At 39.1% G+C, this 22,521-nt stretch overlaps 1 protein-coding gene across 1 annotated transcript in view; it reads right to left on the bottom strand.

Annotated features, from left to right (window-relative positions):
* SH3GL3 (SH3 domain containing GRB2 like 3, endophilin A3) overlaps nucleotides 1–7,251 on the bottom strand; it is a 57,262-nt gene extending 50,011 nt beyond the window's left edge. The window contains exon 1 of the mRNA XM_087743285.1: nucleotides 7,065–7,251. Within this exon, the coding sequence (XP_087599411.1) occupies nucleotides 7,065–7,109 (45 nt within the window). The 5' untranslated portion in view covers nucleotides 7,110–7,251. The remainder of the gene's footprint in view (nucleotides 1–7,064) is intronic.
* Between the last annotated feature and the right edge of the window lie 15,270 nt (nucleotides 7,252–22,521).

The raw sequence follows: 22,521 nt of genomic DNA, 5'->3' as shown, positions 1-22,521 counted from the left end.
TGGACTTGTTAAAAGAATTGTCAAAACCTGCATCTTCAACTCTCAACTAGTCATAAAACTCCAGCAGTGGCTTCCTTTCCACAAACAGGAAAGAGACTAAAAAAGAGAACACAGTGCAGTATAGAATTAGACTATCGCAATATACCGGGGGAAAAGTGGCATTAACATAAATAGAAGCAGTTTGTTCTTAACAACATCATTACAAGACAAAATTTGAGTTTTATCAGGTTCTTACAGAAGGCATGAAGAACAGGACATATTTTGTAACTGGAATTGCATGTATGCTTGCAGAAAGCGTTGGTGTTTGGATGGCAAAACAGGCAAAACGTTATATAAACACCACTTCTATTCTTCAGCAATAGTTTGTTCTGGAACTGCAGCTATATTGTGCCACTGAATATATACAACTGTCTCATCTTAATAGGAAGCAAGCACTTGGACTGAGGTTTTATAAGCCAGATTCTGCTCCCAGTCATGCAATTATGCTGCACATTCGTGTATGAGAGCCTTCATTGAGTCATTCCAGATTTCTATCAGTATAACCACGCAGAATTTTTCCTCCTGTATGTGTATTACAAAGCCTGTCCCAAATTCTGTACAGGAATGCAACTTCTTAGTAGAAATGTATCTGTGCAAGATATATAAGCAACTTCAAGTAAGGCTTAGCAAATGATGCTAAAGAAAATATCAATGCAATGCTATTGCTGTGCTTCACTTGTCTATTTGTTTTTCAGCATTGCAGGATTCTCAAGAGACTGCACTGCAATATATTACCCAGCGTGTGCCGCAATGACTCAGGCAACAGCATGAGTTAAGGATGGAGTGCCAGCTCTCACTCGAACTTTCAGGATGCCTGTGCAAAACTCTTCAGCAAAGCCAAGAATCTATAAAAGGAGATGCGTTCAAGGAGAAAGTTCAGCTTCCATTCCATTATGCTATACTATTTTCTGTTGCAATGCCATTCAGATTTTTATATATAAATATTTTATGTGTAAAATATAACTAACCTCCTTCCAAATTGTAGCTGCATCTCTGCTAGATTCCCAATTCACGTTATGATCCATCTATTGCAAGCTTTGAGAGCTGCACTGTTAAAGGTTGCAGAGGCATATGATTGCCATCTTCTGCTAATTCGTATGCTGACTGAAGCACTCAAAGTTTCTTTTTCCTCCTTTTTCTAAGTTATGCCTTACTGACAGGCTGCTTAGCAGGAGATAAATACAATTGTAAATATAACTGTAAACCTAAATCTTGAGAGCTAGTTTCCCCCTCCTCCCAACTCCATCAGACGTATTTTTTAATATTGAAAACGACCTTCATGCCACAAGGAACTGTCTTCCTATTTCCTACCTGTTAGCCCAGTACTTTGGTTGGAAGAAGCAAGCTTCAGTGTCAGCAGCGTGGGCTGCACAACCAGAAGTCCGCCACGTGAGCGGGCTAGCCTTACTAATGCCAAAGCAAGAAAGGTGAAGTGCAGATTACTGTCCCCCCACTGAACCTCCTCCCCCCCCAAAACTCATGCTGCTCTTTGCCACAGGACCACGTTTCCCTCCCTTTTATTAATAATTTTGCTTTGAAAGAAAGTGCAAAGTAAGGACTTCTTTTGCAAGCACCAAGTTTTCCACCAAAAAAGAAACAAACAAACAAACCCCTAAATACTCCATGAACCAACAAGTCTTCAAAGGTTTACACAAACCCTCAGCCTCTCCTCACATCATTTTAGGAATTTAAGATGAATAGGGTATCACCTATATTATGGTTTTATAATTACTGGATTGCATAACAACAGTCTCCAGCCACGACACAGGTAAAGACAAACAATACTGTCTAATTAGATACCTACATATACATAGTCAATAGAGGAATATTATTTTTTGTCCTTGCCAGTGGCTGACGGTTTACTCTCCTTTCTGAAACATGTATAATTACCCATTTCAAAATATCTCAGATAATAAACTAAATTCTAATATCCTTTTCACCACTGTCCTACCCCCACAATTGTGTAAGATTTGCAAAAGAATACATCCAGTTATCTAATAAAAACTAGGAACAGGATAGAAGCTCTCTCTCTCTCTACTAAGGTCTTGGATTCATCATGCCCAATTCAGGCTGGATGTGAAAGGACGGTATATCTAACAGATTGTATGATAACAGCTTATAGTCCCAGGAAGGAAATACACCTGCATGTAGTTAATAAAGAGTTTCTCTTCATGTCTCACTGCGAAGTTCAGGTTCTCTTTGTATAAAGTTTGTCTCTTCCTCAGTTTACCGAAGTGCACCAAAGTGCTAGCAAGCACTGGTGTACATAAAGTTTTTGTGTATTAACTCAATATCAACACAGACTTTAAAAAAGGCTTAAATATTATGCCTAGGCTAGTATCATTCAAATACAAAGTAATAGAAAAGAAAAATAGTCAGGAGAACAAAAAAAAACCAAAACCACACAACAAAACCCAATCACAAGACTCATTCTCTCTGGGGAACAAGAAGGTCTTGATTCTGATCTCATCTTCATTCCAACAGATTGGATCAAAATGCCACATAAATCAAGGAGTAAAAGCAGAAATCTGGAAAAGAAGCAGCAGCATCCCTGCAACTGTTGGTGACAGTCAAAAGTTTAAAAAAAAATTAAAAATAGAAAAAGGCCTTTAAAAACATTGCTAAAAAAAAGATGCAGTACTGGAAAAGACAAATGCCATTCAGGATACGTAAGAGATGAGAGCACAGAGCATATACTTTATTACACTAAGTTAAATCACTTTCAGAAGGCAAAAAAGTTGTAACAGATTTTGGTTGTTTTGGTTAGAAATCTGCTCACCCTTAGGCTCTGTCTATAGACAACAGAGACAGCTCCCGATTCACACTCTCTTGGAGCCTCTCTTTCTTCACTGACAATAGGAGAAGGTTTAAGAAACCAGTCTGCATAGGCTAACAATAACTGTTGATGCCTATATTACAAATAAGATATTCACAATAATTGGCAGTCATATGTTTCCTCCAAAAAGGACTAATTTCTACTATCGCTGAGAAGCTAAGCCTAAGAAATACACTATGAATAAGCTGTTGATAATGAGGCTGCTGCTATACACAGACTTTAGCTACAACTAATCTATAAAAAAAGAGAGAGAGAGAAACACAAAACATGTGAATTCAAGGTCAACAGCAGATTTCCTACACCAGCATCATGGCTGAGCTTTCAAAACACCCTAAGGGAGGGAGGTTCTCAGCTCACTAGCCTCCAACTGCTTTGAAAAATCACATATCTTTACACCACGATACTAGCCTGGCTGCAGTTTTAGAGCATAGCAGAAATCATAATAGCATCTGCTGCCTATTAAGGCTTTCTTATTCAGTCTCTAAGCTTACTGCTTTTCTAAACAGAAACACCACTCTAAAAATACTCCCAGTATGCATCAGAAGATGTAGTCCTCCCACCATCTGGGTTATCCCACATGCACAACCACCACGAGAACACGGCCTGCAAAAACAGTAGGCAGAGATACACCCACCTACATCAAAAGGTTTCAAACCGAAAACAGGAAAACAGATAAGATATGTCAGAGGCTGAAAGAGACAGGAGACAAATTTTCATCACGAACAGAACTCCCTGAAGGTTAATTTAAAAAATTCTATTTGAAAATACATTAAAAAACAGAAAAAAAGCTGAATTCCATGAGACTTGCACATGAGTTAATCAGCTCTGAGAAACAGCCTGCCCTCACTTACCCACCAGTGAGAGGTGGTAAGACACCACACAGGTTCTGCTTGGTATTTCATTAGTCAAGTGAGTTATACTCAAGGGATCATCGCTGATATTAAATGGACAGAATGGAAGTGATCTTCATTCCAGTCCACTTGAGTGTTTCAATTTAAACTTATAACCTAAATAAGAAGCATAGTGAAGAAAATTCTAGTGTACCTGAAAGCTATTATCTATTACATAACAGATATATAACCTTTGGGTTATATGTAAGCTTTGGGTCTATCAGTTTCGTGATGCCAGAAGAAGCAATTATTAGGGTGCCAATAATGGAGCAGAATTACAGCTTTATATATTGGAATATATAGAAAAATAGTCTATTAAAACGCCACTGACTCTGGGGTGCAGAATTTACTGCAGTAATTCCAACAGATGCTTATAACTCCAGAGTTGTCTTCTGAATCTCACTACCAGATACTTAGGTGAAAACCTATACACACGTGCCATTTTCAGTGGGGAAAAAAATACAATTGGTTAAAAAATTCTGGGAGAAAGCCACCAGGAACACTTATTGTGAATTAATGGATTTACTACACCAACCAAGTCTGCAAAAGCATGTCACACCTGATTTTGGTGAGGGCTTTAGAAACCATAAAAAGTTAGCTGCTGATCTTTTATAAAGCAAACCCATATTTACTTAACTGTAACTTTAGGTAAACCAAGCTGACATACACCAGACAAACATCCCAGAAACCTCAACTGCATGTATAAAAATCATAAGCATTGTTTGCTTTTTCCTGGACTCTCTAAACTTAGAACTTAAGCCTACGCACAAAGGTGATCACCGCTAGTTAACACAAAATCTGTACATAAAGACGCACAGAAGAGGCAGGTTTTTTTACAAAAACAAAACCAAAATGCATTTCTTTTGCAAAAAACAGTTCTGCAACAGTTAAGTGGTTCAGTTACAATATGCAAAGTTATAGAATAACTCCATATATTCTGTTTTACTTAATCTTTCTGTAACTATATACTTATATTACTCTATATTTCAGTTAGAACTGTGATTTATTTCAGTTGAATAGAAGTATTTTTGCATGGAAATAGTATCTTTTGAAAATATATGGATCTCGTCAGTTCTTTGGTATTTATTCACATTTCTGAATGAATTGTTAAATACAGACTGTCTTAACCCACTTGCTTCATCCTTCAGATTTTTTGTCTTTAGGTTCTGTCAGCCTTCAAATATTATTCTTATTCCTTAATCACATGTCCTGGCACAAGTCTCCTTCCCTTCAGTATTCCTCAATGTCCTCTGGGAAATTTGCCAGTTTTTGTCATCTGCCCCCATTCTCCTTTGGGAACACTAAAGGAATTAATTTCATTCTTCCCACAAGAAATGCCTGTCTCTGCTGTTAACAGTTACCCTTGGCATCTCTCATCCGTTCAATACACAAAGGTATATGTCTCCTTAAGTGATGCTACAGTACTTAGAGATTTAACAAATGTTCTGTTGAGAAAAAACTTTTTCATGCTCTGCATTTGCTTGTTTTAGCATATCGTAAAAGGATTTAGCTAAAAGATAGAGTGCAAATATTTCCATTTTGCATGTTCTACTTTATTTGTGTAAGTTTCAACTGTTTCATTTGTACCTTTATATGTACGGACATGACTGCGTCCCTGTGTGTCAGAGATAAATAGATACATTATTTAAACCTGGATGTTTTTATCAACTATATATATACACACACTATTTCTTCTGTTCTTTCTTCCATTACTACTTTGCCCAACATCTTCTCTGAACTGTTGCAGAATGAGCTCTTACGAAGTGTCTTGTGTTTCCTCAAGCACCAAAAAAAAAAATAAATCCCATTCCAGTATCTTTTTTCCTGCACATTAATTTCCTACTAAACAGTATTTCTTTCCCTGAAGAGAGACTTTTTCAAACTTACTTTAAATTCCTTGCTCAGTCCTGCATTTGAAAATAAGCGGAAACTTTACCTTTGACCCACCCTGAGAAGAATATTACTATCCGAGTTATGCATCGCAGTTCCTTACTCTAATGAATACTGGAAGTCATACCTCAACTTTTCAATAAAAGTACAGTCAACTTCAAAATATTCTATTGTTCCTTTTTGCCATTACTGCTACCTTTATCAGAGCCCCTCCCTCTCCCCCCCCCTTTTTTTTTTTAATGTTTACCTGACATCTGGGCAGGATTAAGCAACTTGCACTGTTACCAGTTGCTAGATGAGACAGCCCTTGTTGTGGTTACCTCTCTAACTTCCTCAGCTAAGTACCTTCTGCTTCTTGATCAGTACATAACATGAAAGACAGAACACTACTGAAAATAAACATTAGATACAAATATTTAGCATCTCTATATCCAAACAAAGTGCACATTCTGGGCTGCTGACAAGCCAAATATCTGAAGGAGGACCTAGAAAGACGACTGCTAAGCACTCAACAAACCTTTATTTTTCCCACTCTCACCAAGACAAGAGCAGTTGTCCGATTGGACTGAACAGGTTACAGACACTACTTGCAGTATTACCGTTATCATTAACGAGAGCCAACAGAAACACAGATCTGTCAGGCTTGGAACAAGCAAGCAAAGCAGCTGAGGCTTCCAAACACCTTCAGTGAGAAGAATCCCACTGCTGCCGCCGCTGCCTGAAGCGGCCGTACCAACGCGGGGCTTCGGGTCGGCGCTCTCGTGCTACGTAGCGCAACCAGTCCACCTGCTTGACAGAAAGGGGTTTCCCTCGTAAGAAAAATCAGCGCAAGCATTAAAGAGAAGCACAGTACAAAAGAGAAAAGAGGAGAGAAAGGGGTCAGGTGAAGATGAAGGTTCACCCAGGAAAAGGTAGGAGTACAGCATCTAGAAAAGGAGGGAAAACTCTAGAAACATGGGATACCCTCTATAGGACAAGGTAGGATCATAAACCAGTAGTTTGTGGAAGAACAACACACTGAACTCTTCAGGGGAAAGCTAGTACCCTACAGCCTGCATCTTTAGCTGAGGCCTCAGAGTACAAACACAAACCCAGCGTTAAACAGCAAATATTAGTAACTAAAAGAAAGACCCGAAGCCCCAAGCAAAAGAAGGAAACAGGCAACCCTCTCTTGTAAGGATCAACCCAAGAGGCCAGGAGCCACTAATAAAGGGGGCTTTACCCAGAGGCACCGCTGAAGGAAACACTCCCCGCGGTGCCAGCGATGCCGCCACCCCGGAGAAGGTCGAGCAACCGGCTGCGCCCTGCGGCGGGCGGGCGGGAGCGGGCGCAGGGCGAACCAGCCATCAGCAGCGCAGCCCCCTCGGGGGCTCTGCCACCGCTCCGGCCCCGGGAGCGGCTCCCCTTACCTGGCTGGCCTTGTGAAACTGCTTCTTCAGCCCCGCCACCGACATCTTTCCGCCGCGGCTGCCCGAGGCGGCGGCGCTGCCCAGGCCGAGCGGCCGGCAGGTCCCCGCGGCCCGCCCGGCCTGTCGCTGTGTCACCCGCGCCCACAGCCCCGCCGCCCCGCGCGGAGGGGAACATCGCCTGCCAAGCGGGATCGGCGGCTGCCGCCCCATTGGCCGCCGCCGGGGCTCATGCAAATGCGTGAACCATAGTCGCCCGCCCATTGGCCACTTGCCGGGGTTATGCAAATGAGAGCGCTCGAAGCCGCCCACGCCGCGGTGTCGCATGGAGACGGCGGGGACGGGAGGGCGGGCGGCGCGCGGGGAGGCGCGGCCCGGGGCGTCCCTGCCCGCCGGTGGCACCGGGCTACGGCCCGGGCGTCCTCCCGGTTGCACGATCCTTGCTGAAGCGCCAAAAGGCCTGCTGGCGCTCTGATTCCACCTGACTAGCCTTATTTCTAACACGGCTCCAATTTTCTCCTTAGAGGTCTCATTTCTTGTTTCCATGTAGCATCTCTCGTTGCGCTCATTCACCTCAGATCTATTATTATACACCCCAATTAAACTGTAGTTTTTAACACATGAAAGCTCTTGCAGTGGTCCAGAACGTGACTGGTTGGTGCTGTACACGGGAACAAACCCCGCTTGGTGGTTTGACTCCGTAGCTGCGTGCCCGCTGCCGGAGGCTGAGAAAGGCACCGTCCCCCCTCGGAGGAGCAGATGCGCTAGGAAGGGCCGCGCTGAAAGAATGGTTCCGTTGTTTGCTTGGTTGGTCTAGGATGGATTCATTGTATGCTTAACGGACTGCGTATCAGCGATGTGCTGATATGAGATGTGGTTATGTCTGCACTGGTAAAGCACTTCCAGACCACGCTTAGATTCTGGGGAAGATAATCTCTGCGCTATGCCGCTCGATCCTGGCCATAAGATCACTTGGGAGTCGTGATGCAGCTGAAACTTATGCGTCGACCTGGGAAGCAGTTTAGAGATAACCTTTGCTGGCTGCAGCAGGGCTCTCGGTGTTACTCACTGCCGTGCTTACTGCATTTTTATTGGGTTGGGAAAGGCATTTCCAGAGTGTGTTATAGTTACTTCTTTATAATAGCAAAGAGGACAATGGCAAAAAATACAAGAACTTTCAGAGTAATTTTCATGTTATAAATTGGGAGAAAGGAATCCCTGTCCCCCTGTTAGTTACATACCACTATGAAACAAAGTGTAAAGGCAGACATATTCATGAGCTAAGGAACTCCTACTGGCTATTATTTGACAAAGGACTCTCTGTAAAGGAGAGGCAGAAGAGACAAAAGAGAAAGCAAAGGGGATAGCACCAGTCAACACCGGCTCTGGAAAACAAACTGTAAGGTGAAGGCCTTCCAGGTTTTTGGACTGAGTAATGTTTGAGAGATGCCTGCAATTACCATGCTATCTGGTGCCACCTGTGTCTAGGAAAAGAGCATTTTCAGGCTCTTTACAAGTAAACACGATTACACCACAGGCACCTGATTTCAGCACCAATTTCTCCTCCTAATTGAAACAGGCAGCCACATGTTAACCAAATTGGGTATGGCTTAAATTAGTGATGCATTTGTAGAGATCTCAGGTGAGAAAATAAGGCCTAAACTAAGAAATTGCAGTTCTGTAAAAGATATTAAAGCAACCTCTTAGTGTAGCATGGAATTAGGGAAAGAACGCTTTGGCTAATCTTCGGCTTTAAGAAAAGGTGAACCAGAAGCAAAGAAAGAAGGAGTTTAAAATAAGTCACTGTGGAGGGGAATCAATGGATTATGGAGTGGCTGTTAGCTGTAAAATTAGATTAGATAAAGAACTTGACTAAGGCTATATGTCTACAACTTCCTTTTTTTTTTTTTTTTTTTTTTTTTACCCTGCTTGTAACCCGAGGGTAGCAGCCATGTTCTCTGTTGAAGTAATACAAGAATTTGCAAGTGGGAAATGCTCTGTGGAAATTCAACTTCATAGCCTAATTGCTCAATGACATAGACAAGGTGAAAACCTGATTAGTGAGCCAACTTGAATGGTCCAGGTGTTAATGATTTGGTAGAGACACCCTGAAAAAGAGACTGGTATTCAGTTCAGATATAAGCAAAAGTTATAGGTTGTAGCTAGTAGTATATGCTGGCTAAGCAATATCTAAGAGCTTTATAATCACAGATATATTTCATGGAAAAATGGGATTGTGATTTCCTGGAAGATATTCCTTAATTTTTAGGAAAAGTTACTTATTCAGTATGTAAAATGAGGGAAATCAGAAATAGTACAAAAACTATGGGAAGTGGTTCAGAGAAATGCTGATATGACGGAAAAAAAGCTTCTCTTAAAAAGAACTGTTACAAGCAGAAGACAGGCTAGGGCATAGTACTACATAGGCATAGGGAAAAATGCTTCACAGAGTCTAGGAAAGAGGGGGGCCTTAAGGGCAAAAGTTCTAGATGTATGGATATTTAAACAACAATTACAGTCCCACTACTCAGGAAATCTCAAAGCGCATGAGAACGACAGATGATGGCTCCAACACGTTATTGTTATTGAATCAGATGTGCTAAAAGGGACAGTGAAATTTGTACAAACTGAGAACTCCTAATGGCTCAAATCAAGGCAGTGACTAGAAAATAGGCACTGGCTACTTGTATGGGAGAACTGGGCTTGAAAATTGGCCCTGTGAAATTCAAACAAGACAGATACTTGGATAAATGGATAGATTCATCATTCACTTGGATTTCAGTGTGGCTGATACCATGTAAAAAACAGAGTCAGCAGAAACTCAATCTGAAGATGTGGCAAACAACTTTATAGGCATTTGGTTTTCAATGAACAAATTACCTTACCTGTAAGAGCCAAAATTGCAATAGCAGCCATACAAAGTATTAGGTTTTCAGCAGAATGAAAACTAGGAATATTTTTAAAATTATCCAGAGGCATCTCAGCAGTTGAAATTACTTGGAATTTGAAGCCAAATACATGCATGTTTGCTTGAACGTCTCTTAAAAATAATGAGAAATCTGTTGGTGAAATATCATCTGGGTCTTTGGTAGTTACTGCCACAAAAGAGAACATCAAAAAGGGGAGGAAAGATGAGTTTGTGATGAAATTCTATTGGATTTGATTCTGGGCCACACTGACTATCTAAGTAAAGACTTATTTATTCTTTAAGGCTTAAATATTCAAAACAAGTTACTATGCATCAGCTTACTTTGCAATAAATTTCTACACATGGCATTAGAAGGAGACTTTGGATGTACTCACCTGATCCAGGACAAGAATAACTACGGGGGAATCCAGCCTATTGAGTAACCAAGTTATTGCTTACCAAGACCCAGGTCTTTGAGAGAAACCTGTGAGAGACCCATAAAGGAGGTTTTCATCTGTAGTTGAACTAGAGATTAGCAACCCCAAATTTTAGATTCATAATAGAAAAATAAATGAAAACTACACGTGAATTCTCTACATGTTGAAGATGTCTGATTTCCCAAACTTCATCTTCAAAATACTGGCAATGTGGAAGGAGAGCGAAAGGAAAAAAAAAACAACAAACCACCAGAACAAACATTTCTATAGGCTTTTGTGGCTTTCAGCTTGAAAAAAAAAATTGCTACATCAGAAATAGTACATCCACAGGACTATGTCGAATAGGAGGGAAGGGGTGGAGAGTTAGACAAACGAAAGCGAGCAAGACTCTCAGGCACAGATGTGATAGCCACTAACGGTCCATAAGGACTATATGTATTTAATGACGGTGCGGATCACCTGGTTAGTTTTTTACGTTAGTTGTCAAAACCGTGGTCAGAGGCTGTGGTTTTTTGGTCACAGGAAAAGAATATATTTGAAAACTAGTGCTTAGAAAATAAGCAGTCTTAAAAGGCGATCCTCTAGAAGTATGCCATTTGAAAGAACAGTTGGTCAATACCCCGCCCTACAAGAGCAAAATTGTAGAAAGCTTTAAAAATAAAGCAGGCTCAGATATAAGGTTCTGTGCTCTTCTGAAAGGTGGGAGTTCACACAGTTCCACGATCATAGAAAAAAGAGGGGGATACTAAACTGAATTGACACTGTTACTTGAGTACTGACCAAGTAAATGAAGTAATGTATAACATAGTGTTCCAGAGTGAAATCCAAAGGACTACAACACTGGATGAAAATGGTCCCACACTTCATCCATTTCATTATTTTTACGGTGTCAGCTCCCAGGTTTGATGTTGCAGGACAAACCTAGGAGCTGACACTGGGAAAAAAATACCAACAGCAAACTACCCCAATAACAAAGTCAGAAGAGAATCCTTCTGCAAAAAATGTCCAAGACAGTAAGGACATCTCATGAGCCTGTTTTAGCACCCTTTCTATATACTTAAAAGAAACAATTATTTAAAATGAAACAAAAAAAGAGCTGGTGATATGAAAATATGTTCATGTACAGGAGCAGGCTAACACTATGGTTTTGCATCTAGAACATGAACAAGCAACTCTGCAGATCATAGCACCTTCTGTGCAGATAAACTAGCTCAGGTATTTCTGACATGGCTTTGCATTGCAGTATCCATTTCATAAGAAAGGGAAAAGAACAGCCAGCCTTCTCTACACAGCCAGCACTGGCCAGAACTTGGAAGGCTCCCTGTTCCACACGGACGCTGCTGGCAGTTAGAGCAGGAATATGTGACCCTGGGGCCGGTAGACACTCTGGCTAACCTACTTCATTTGTTTAGGATGCTTATGTTTGCTCCCCAGATCTTCTAACTAAATGTAGCTAGTGAATTATTTTTGGCATATGTGATTGTTCTTCTCAAGCTGACTTTCCATATGTGTGCTTTACCATTATCCAGATCTTTTTTTCTCTTCTTGTCTCCTTCCTGTGTTTGTATTCCACATGCTTCTCCATGATCCTGCAGATACCTTCTGTCCTCACTTACTTTCCTAAATCTCTGGCTGGTGTTCTGCAAGTGCCAACAACAAAAAAGCTTGTTAGTTCTTATGCCATTAATTAATAAATATGGTTCTAATTACATGTTTCTTTTAAAAAGACATACAAACATTTTAGATTAACTCAAAATTTAGATATCAATATTTTTTTTAGTTACATATGTGTATGCTATAAGTAGGTACTGTAATTTTGAAAACTCAACAACCTACTTTTTTGTGCATGCAGCTCTGTCACACTGCAGCTTATAAAAATTTTGCAATCCCAATCTTGCAAATTATACTATGTGGATGGACTCCTGAACAGCTCCTGCTTGGAGATCTTGGAGCTTTTAGGTGCCTATGTTGTTTCTGATAGCAGTAAAAAAAAATTTAATTTGTACTATTAACATATACCTAGGCACTCAGTACTCACAGACAACTCTAGATTGTTTAACAAAAATGAGTAACGTGTAAATTAGAATAAAGATGTGAATGTCCAAAATTATTCCACAGTGGAGACAAATCTGGAAATAACAGAGTATTAATTAGTGCTAATCCTGAATACCCAGAGCATTTTTATTTCCTCCATGCTTGAGATTTCTAACTCGATAAACCATTGGAAAAAAGTATAAGATGTTTTCCTTTGGGTACGTCTATTTGTCCTAAATGGAAATATTTCAGTTTTCTGACCAAATAGGAAAAAAACTTCCTTTCAACTTCAAATCTCGTCATTTGCAGTACAGCAGCATTGCTTCACACAAGCATCTGGCTTGCCTGCCTGAGACTCCCTCTCGAGGGACTACATCTCCCCTGATGCAGCGGCATGCGAGTGCCAAGGTGAGCCTCTCTGCGTGTGTTTGGTCAGGGGCGGCCTGTATTGCACTGTGGGAGGTGTAGCCTAACCAGGAGCCCGGCCAGCGGGAGGGAACTGGAGCAGTTTGTTCACAAGTGGAGCTTCTTTATGGAAGTACAGCAAGGTAACAAAGCCATAAGAAAAGGCTGGGTTGTGAAATGGGCCCAAAATTTTTTTTCACTAAGGATAAGGAAAAAAAAAGCTTTTATCTTGGAAAATACCAAAAATAAATATATTGCCATTTCTGAACTGAAATTTCTTAACCTCTTTTCTGGGGAATTAAAATCAACCTATTTTAAAAACTTACTTAATTTAAGACAAAAACAAGTGTTGGTGTATCAGAGATAACCACATAAGGAAAATCCCTCTTTTTGCTGGCCTTTCTATAGTAGCTGTGTTTCTTCTTATTAAAGAGTAAGGCAAAATAAACTGTAACTTAAAATGAGTCAATGCGGTAATGTCCAGAAATGTTGCTCTGACTTCAAAAAATTGCACCTGAGTTCTGTGCTGCTATTTCACAGGTGACAAAATGGAGCTACTCATTTTCTGCACACAGCTGCCTGCATTTATCAGAAAATGATGACCACCTCATTGTTGACAATGCCACAGCCAGCATAAAATTTGGAATCGAAATGTTGCTAGAAGAGTACTGCTAGCTAGATAGTAATCATCGTGTTAAAACTACTGTATCAGAAATGGTGAGGACTGTTTCGAAGCAGAATGTTGTAACACTCTGGCATAAAATGGATCATATTTACTGTTTGAAATCCAATCTAGAATTTCATGTAACTGCTCTTCACTTATAGAACAAAGCTTCAACTATCATCTTAATAAGTCGTGGTCTTTATAATAATCCTTTTCAGTGGAAAAAGGACACGCGGAAGAACAACACATGCTGCTTTGCCTTGCTTAGAGAATGCAATGCACAAGCTTCTTTGATAACAATTTATTGAGTTTTATCAGGGAAAAAAACATATAATCAACAAGAAATCTGAGTAAAAATCTGAAAGAACACAGACTGTACATAATAAAAGGAGACAAATACTAAAAAATAAAACAAAGTCAAAAATCCAGTGGTTTATCTTCTCCGTGTATAAATATATGCCTACTTCTATTTTAACTTGCTTCATATTACTGGACAGAAAGTCATATCAACTCTATGACACAGTGTCCTTATATAATACATAATGTGGACATTTCAAGGAATTTGACTGATATTTAAAAGCAGTTTGAATATCAGTAAGTATCTTGTAGCAAGTTTGTGAATATTCAGACATACCTGATTTTAACAAAACTTTTACAGCATGGATGTTGTTTTGCTTTCAGTGTAATTTAATAGGTCTTCTGGGATCTGCCATGTTTGAACATCTGGGAATCATCACATGTTGTCTGTTGATCAATGAGGCAACAGGAAAGGCATGATGTGACACAGATGTTAAATATGGCCATACTCCACAGACCGACTGGATCACAAATGGGAATGATCAGACTTTGAAAAATCTGATTAAGATTCATTGACTGGATACAATTCAATATTTTTTTTTGTCTTGAACTTCCTAACTGTTCTGATAACAGTGGGTATTATAGTGGTCAAAGAATTATTGGAAACTGGCTTATTTGGAGGAATAAAATGACGTAACTGAAGACAAGGACTTTTACTATCAAATACTTTACAGGAAGATGAATACAACTTGCCAGGTCCCTGCTGTCTCGTCATGATGATTAATGTCTACTACTGGATAACTCTGCCATTCCTTGTAAAACAAAGAATACATAAATCAAATTTATTGCATTAGTTCAAGCATCATGGTTAATTGAGTAACTGCCACTACAGTAAGGAACCTTTCTCCCCTCCCTCATATGCAAAGAAGAAATGGCATATATTAATTCCTTTAACTGCTAACCATGAATGCCACCTTCTGGCTATGTACAGAAACGCCCTTTGAGAGCGATAGGGAAAAAAGCACACTTTCATTCCGTAGTTACCAGATAACTATTTCAATTAAATACATGTGAAAAAATGTGTCAAATACAGACATGCCTCCTGACAGACTTCCTAGCTTGCTCGTTGAAGTGTAGAGGTACTCAGATATTTACTTTTCTAAAGAAATTGTGTAGTTTAAAATAATAAACACACCTGACATTGACTTTCTGTAGAAACAACCTGAAAGGTGTTGTATTTAAATGTAGCAGCTGAATCAATACCATGAATGAAATTGTGACCTTACTGAAGCTGACAGGACCTTTGCCACTGACTTCAGTGGGGCCCAAACTTTCAGCCTGTATTTCTTGAAAGCTGCTCTTGTGAACTGGGGGTTGAATTTTCAAAAGATTTTAAGGAAGCCAGGTATAGATTCTTTTGCAATTCAGTGGGCACAGGATTTTAAAACTGGTCCTGCAAAACAACGATGGTAAAGGTTTTCGGAGTCAGAGACCTCTCCTTCCCTGTGATCCAACCAGATTATCTGTTGCTTTTATTGCTTGAACTTCTCCAGCAATAGACTTACAGTTGTTTGGTGTTGCTAGTACAGGTAAAAGCATGTCGTACGTACCAGAACATGTTCCTTGAAGCAATCATATTATCATGGTGTAATGGACTCCCAAATCAAAGCAAAATTCTACTCTGGCTGCTAGGATGATATACAGACAGCAGGGGAAACAAGCCAGGGAATTTCTCTCACCTGGGGAAGCAAATAAGAAGCATTTCTCCAGTGCATGAAGAAGAATATTTGGGCAGACAGTAGCTGAAATCCCCTGCAGTTACAGATTGCTTTAACTCTACTGCATTTAACTGATCCCTTATTTTTTTTACCTAGCTATTCCAGCTCTGTGATCTCTGGCAGACTTACATTCTCAAGTCATAGTTAAAAATAATTTCAGTGAGCCCAGTCCTACACTTAGATACACCAGTGGAAAATCACTCATCTCTTCTTAGGTTCTTTTTGGTTCTGCCTATCAATTTCTTTACTGTGTCAAGTTTGACATGGTAGAAATTGTATGCAAGCTGACAAATCACTTCACCTTAACGTAGACACTGGACCACTTTTAATTTGCCTAATCTGCGATTCTAATATTTTTTAATGTTGTCAGATATGCACTAATTTCAAGGATTCAGTGAAACAGCATACATCGGAAGAGAATAAAAAATAGTGACAGCTGTTGTATATTAATAACTGATGTCTGACTTGTTTGATGGAAGTTTTCCTTACAATGAAAAACTTTCTATCTGAATATGGAAGACACAGGAGAGAAATGATGAATTTTATTATTTTTCCTTTTTAAAGTTATGTTAATTGTGATGGGTTTCTATATGCTGCAAATGTGTGATTCTTCTGCAATTAAAAAAAATAGCATGAAGCTTTATCAGATTTTTTTTTTTTACTCCCTTCTTTGGAGGAAGAAAATAAAAGATGGGGATTGAAACTGAGCTTAAATTATAGCTCTGCTCTTCCTACAGCACCATACTTGCTTGTTTTTCCTGATAGGTCATCTTGCAAATATGACGCAGGCACTGGTACATGGAAAGCAGATACCCACTTACTCAAGCCATCTATACAAATGTCCACAGAGTTTGTTATTTTTCTCAGCTGCTATCTGAGAAATCTGTAAGAAGCCATTTATAATTTTGACATGTATACTAAATTTTTACATATATACTAGGTAATGGAAAGCATGTTTGTGAATCCCGCCTTTTTTTTTTTTCCTTTGAACTTTGACTTAAAACATTACAAGGCTTCTATGATTCTTCAAGTACTATGCTTTTCCTTTAATGAGGGTGATTATGATCAGGGTGCCACAGAGACAATAGTGTGTGTTGGGTGACTTTGTGGTTTTTTTTAAGAGGGAGGAGGAGTTGACGAGACAAGTGCTCAAGGCAAAGACAGAAAAATGTTCCAACATGAGAGAAACTGTTCCAACAATTTACTCTAATACTAGTGATACTATCTCCAATCTGCAGATGGCAGTGATCTTCCACTGCTTGCTTCAGGAGGAAAGGGGTGGAGGTGGTGGTGGGGAAATCCTAAAATTAAAACCACTATGCAAAACAGATGCGGGGAAAATAAGTCATGAGGTTACCTTAATTCTATACACCAATCTTCTTTTTAAACTAAAACCTACTTAAAGAATACAGGAAGGTATACCCCTTATCGTATTTCCTTCATGTAATGAGAAAATACGTCATGCCATTTAGAACCTATAAGTTTCTGTATCGAAGGATTTTGATGACAAATTCCAGAATACCGTGTTTTGGAATTTATCTATGATCAAAACCCTATGCTGGCATTCTGGACATCTTGTACATACCTTTGATACATTTCATTATTTTAAACATGTTTGTTCAAACAATATCTTCATTTTTCCTCCCAAAGCCCTCTGGGTACTTAGCTACCTCCTTCATCAGTTGTGCAGCAGGTCTGTATCACCCATTTAATTTTTAGCTGTTTTTCTCTTGACATTTGCATTAGTTTTCACTTTCATTCAAATAAAAGGCAGTAAACTGTGTGTAAGGCTGTCAGAGTACACTTTAGTAAAGGGTGTGATGTGAAGCCCACTGAAATCAAAGAGAGTACTTCTATTACCACTTCTGTCAGTGCACTTAGAATCTTGCCTCCCAAAATCTACCTTGCTTGGTGACTGGCAGAGAGAACTTTCAAAGTACAACAAGAAATCTAACCTTCCCCTTTTGTCACTATTTTCAGTTCTGGTTTGTTTTTTTCTTAATGATTCTGCCTATAGGATTTTAAAATATGACACTTCTCATGAAGATCAGACTATAAAAACTACAACATTCTGGAAGTTCTATTTTAAGTTTCACATAGGCTTCTAGTGTCAGATTTTAAATGGTATCTAGACACACAAATGCAGATGAGGTGCATAATAGGATTTCAAACACCATCTAAATGGCGTTTTAAAATTTGCTTCTGAAGATTATAAATATCAATGAGATTTTGAGTTTTGTGGGGAGGAACATGTCTACAATGCGTGTATATGCAAAGTGAGACACAGAGAAGTACCTCAGCCAGTTAATTTCTTAATATCCATTGTTTTCAGTAGAAAGTATATCACTGCAAAGAGCAAAAAGTACAAAACTATTCATCTGCTTCTAAGGCAGCCCCGTTTACTTTAAATAGCATGAGCATTAGATATCTTAGAGTGACTCGAAGTTGAGACATTCCTCAGCAAATCATGAGAAATTATTTGTGTCAGATTTTTCCATTAAACATTAAGCCATTTGGCTCCTTGCTGCTGAAAGGTGTTTTGCAATATCAGTACACCTAATTTGCAGTCACTGTTGTTTCACTGCAGTCGAGTGGAGTCTTGTCATTGGTATGACCAGTGGCAATTTTGACAACCTCTAGTGCAGAAAGCCACTATAAATTACTGTGCATCGCTTAAATCCTTTTTGGAAACCTTAGCTGGGAGTTATCTCCTGTTGCACAGGAATGTATCTATCTCATCCAATATGTTCCTGAACAAAAAGGACATATACTCTTCATTCCAATAGCAGGCTTTCCACCCATTCCAGTATGAAGATAAAACCATCTACCTGACATCACTGTCTTAAGAGCTTTCTCTACATGCATCCTACATTTTCTCCTCTGAATTTTGTCACCTCTTTTTTACAATGCCAAATAGTTTTTCCTCTTCCTTACCGACCACGCTCTTCAGTTCTTTGAAAAACAGCAGCAGTTTCTCTATCTAATCTATCCATATTGCTTAACCTGCAGTTCTAAAAAGGGATTTGTTTTTTAATGAGTGAATGTTTAATCTTTTATATTCCATTGTCAGAAAAATAATCCATTAATCTGTTCCTAGTATGCAGTACACAGTTTCATAATATGCACTCTCACCCAAAAAAAGGATGGGAAAGGGCAGCTAAGGAAGCATGTATGGCTTTATTCTCTGTTTATTTACACTTGTGCATGTGTATATATCCAGACTTGCTCCTTTCCCTCACAGTACTGGCAGAGAAAATAGAGCACAGTACAGAAGACTAATTTTTTTAACCTGCTTATATTGCCCCCCCCCCCAAAAAAAAAGACTATTGTGAGATAGTAAATAAAACCTAGGTTTAATATATCCACTCATGCTCTAAATGTACACAGTAAGGTCCCTTCTTTGGAAGTTACTCTTGGCCACTTGACGAAAATGTCAACATTAGAATTTTGCAAAAAACTCAGTTTAGTAAGCCATTGGCTCAGTTTGCTTTAGATAGATACATTTACAAGATTGTTTGCAACATGAATTCAAAGTGTGCTAGGACTCTGCGTGACTCTCCCATAGCCTCCAGTTATGCTGCCTGACTTGCACTGTTACTGTCTATCCTTCCTCCCTTCTGCTTCTTCCCATTCTTATTCTTCTGCTCCCTCTCTTCATCTTTCTAATTCATTCCACATGCCCTTGAATATGTACCCTGTAAGCTGCTGTTTTGCATTCAACATTTGTTTATCCTGGGACTTATCACAGTATCTGAGAATCTCATAACTTTCACAGATTTTTATCCTCTTGAAGCCTTTGTGAAACAAGGAAGTATATGTCAATTTACAGATGGGGAGTGGTCACACTGTAGATTAAGTGAGGTGCTCAGAGCACTGCTTAGCCGTGGGAGCTGTATTCAAGTATTTCTTGGCTCCTGATTTCTTGTATAGATTGAACATTCCTGTCGAACTACATCTCCTGCAATGCACCACAGTCTCCTTTAGCAGTGAGGACAGGCCATCACTCTAGCCTTTAGGGTTTCAGAGACGTCTGCGAGATATGGACTGGCTGGGGAGACTCTTTCTACATTAGAACAGGGACATGAGACACAAATTCAGAAATTTCAAAAAACCCCATTGTGACTTTTCAAAATCCAAATTTATGGATGGGTCGAAAACGGAATGTGCGTGGGAATTGGTTCAAGTGTCTGACCTACATTTCCATTCCCCCACAAGAAATCAAAGCGTCCTGAAAAAAAAAAAAATCAAATTCATGCAAAGCAGATACTTTACTCAAAAACAGTTAATGAACTAAAAATGTTGGCTTCTGAGAAAAATTCTGTAATGGCCCTAGTTGTATCATAGACTGGAAGAAAGAGCACACAGTAAAAAACCAAAAAGCACTAATAAGGATTTCACTACAGTTGATCCTTCCTCCTCATTTCAGAGTATCTGCTGTGAGGACAGCATATTTTTTTGCAATAAAATTCACCTAACTGTACATCAACACAGTTTGAACAGTCTCTTCATGTTGGTTCTAAATTAATTTTTTGGAGTCGTCAAAACATAGGAATGTGTATCCATGTTTTACGACTCAAAGGGGTAGCTTCCAAAGCAGTGAAAGGAAGGCTCACATAAGGACTGAGCCTGGCAACATGTGAAATTTGGGTGCCAGATTATTAAGTATTCTGATTTAGCTGTGATGTGAAACTCCACAGTGAGCTCTACAAACAGCTCTGCTGATACTGAGGTAGTGACCTCTGAGGCTCTCATGTGACTGGGCTGCCAATGGGCTGTCTGGTCCACCAGGGTGCCACTTTCCTTTGATTTATCTTTGAGTCTGAGGAATTTTTTTTTCAGTGTAGTAAGAAAATCCTATTTCAAATTCATTATCAGAGCTATCTATGCTGTCTGGCCCCAGTGAATAAATCCTCGTAACTAGATATGTATTTTCCATGGACCTATGCACTATGCACTGACTTTAAAACAAGCCTCATGCAGATAGATGTCTGGTTTTCCTTATTAATTAAGGGAGATAGGAAGGGAATAGAAAAGGGAATATGTAATAGTTCACTTACCTGAGAAAAGCTGTGCAGCTGGGTGTGACCTGTTGTATAAGGCAGAAAATATGCATCTAATCGATTGTACTCTCTTGGAACCTTAAAAAAAAGTGGTTTATAGCAAATGTTATCATCATACAAACTTGGTGATAAAATAAACATTACAACTACTTCTGCACTTTTATGCAGACCAAATACAGTCAACACAAATAAAGTAAAAAAAATAAATAAAAAAAAGGAAAATAACTGATTGAAATGTTTGTATTTGTGCAAAACTACTCTGGTAGTGAGCCCGTATCTCCTATTCTCAGGACTCAAACTGCTTAGCCTAGTGAAAATGTTTCAAAACTGGCACATAGAAAGAGTCTGCATTCTGCTGCAAGCATAACTTCCGGTGCACTGTGTAAAAATAAGGCAAGATACAATGTCAACACTAAGAAGAAAAGGTTACATTACAGTCCTGGTATACTTGATGGGTATTGCATAGGAAAACCTTTTTCAGTAAATCAGTTTAGTGCTATTGTCTGTTCAGTATTAAAAACATTGCAGTATAATCAAGAGTTTCTAGATCTATCGCGAAACAGTGAAGGTTCGCTACAAGCTACAATAAATATCTTAAATCTCACCAGAAATCTGATCAGAGGACTTAATCTGTCTGCTTAAGTTTTGCAGAAATTGGCTCTTTTGCCTCTATGCCCAACTACCTAAAATTGCCCACATAATTAGAAATATAACTTAGTCTCTACTCAGTGTTTTACCCAAGAGAGACAGTTAGGAGAATATTGTCATCTTCTCCACCCTCACGGCAATTACAGCTGCTTACAGGACAGTTAGATGCCATGCAAGGAACATAGTCCAGCTAGTTTCAAGAAGCGTGTTTAATGCTAAGAGCTAACAAAAATAAACAGCATCTTGCTGGATTTTCCTCAAAAACCTGCCAAAAAATTACCTTTGGCACAGAGGAAGACTGCACTGCAGTCAATGTTTTACTTAATGTTGTGAGTCTACCACACAGGGCTAGACTTGAGACAATGCATGTTACTTTCATTATTGGTTTTTTTCTTATATTTTTACTGTCTGAGGGATCCTCTTTCTCAACACCATTGTTATTCTATTTTTTTCTTCATATTTTCAGATACATAAATACATGGAAGCATTTTACAACAGTTCCAAAGCTTCCTGAGGAGTGACTGACCTTTATAACTCTAGGAGTATGTGCAGTTAATTGAAACGTTCTCCTCTCTATGTGTTTTCTCTAAACAATGGAGAAAATATATGTTAAACAGAACCCCATCCAGGTATGTGTGTAAACTTGAGAGAAGAATGCAAAAGAGTTATTTATAAGAGGATGAAAATATTAAGTATTATTTATATAGTGCCAAATATATTCTTGGTTCTTATCTGTTCTTACAAGCAGCACTTTGTTCATATATGGAAGAAGCAATTTGAAGGCATGGCAGCTGAGCTACAGTAATTTTGATATAATGGCAAGATAAAGATGCCAACAAAGTACCTTTTATGTGCATGTTAAACTTAGCTTTGGTTGACAGTGTGCCCACTGCAAAACATACACAATACCTATAGGAATGATAAACAGAGCCTTCCCCAAAGAAGATTTTATTCACTTCTCTTGTATCTTAGCTACTAACTTAGGGCATAATTTAATCTATCAATTCCTTATCTATAAAAGGGATGCATCAGGACTTTTGTGAGTCTTGTCCAGACACATTTCAATGTCTTTTGAGCAGAAGCTATCCTGCTAAGTGCATTGCACCACGCCTACTATCCCAAAGCCCCAGTCAAGACTGGGGCCCCAAAGTACAACTGTAATAACCAATACAATATGAAACATTAATTTTCTTATGGTACCTGCAGCCCTTAAGACTTCAAACAAGGAA

This window comes from Nipponia nippon, unplaced genomic scaffold (assembly GCF_047370975.1).
Source record: "Nipponia nippon isolate SJK-2023a ecotype South Korea unplaced genomic scaffold, ASM4737097v1 scaffold_9, whole genome shotgun sequence".
In the NCBI taxonomy this organism is placed as follows: domain Eukaryota; kingdom Metazoa; phylum Chordata; class Aves; order Pelecaniformes; family Threskiornithidae; genus Nipponia; species Nipponia nippon.
This window is presented reverse-complemented; position numbering and strand designations above follow the sequence as displayed.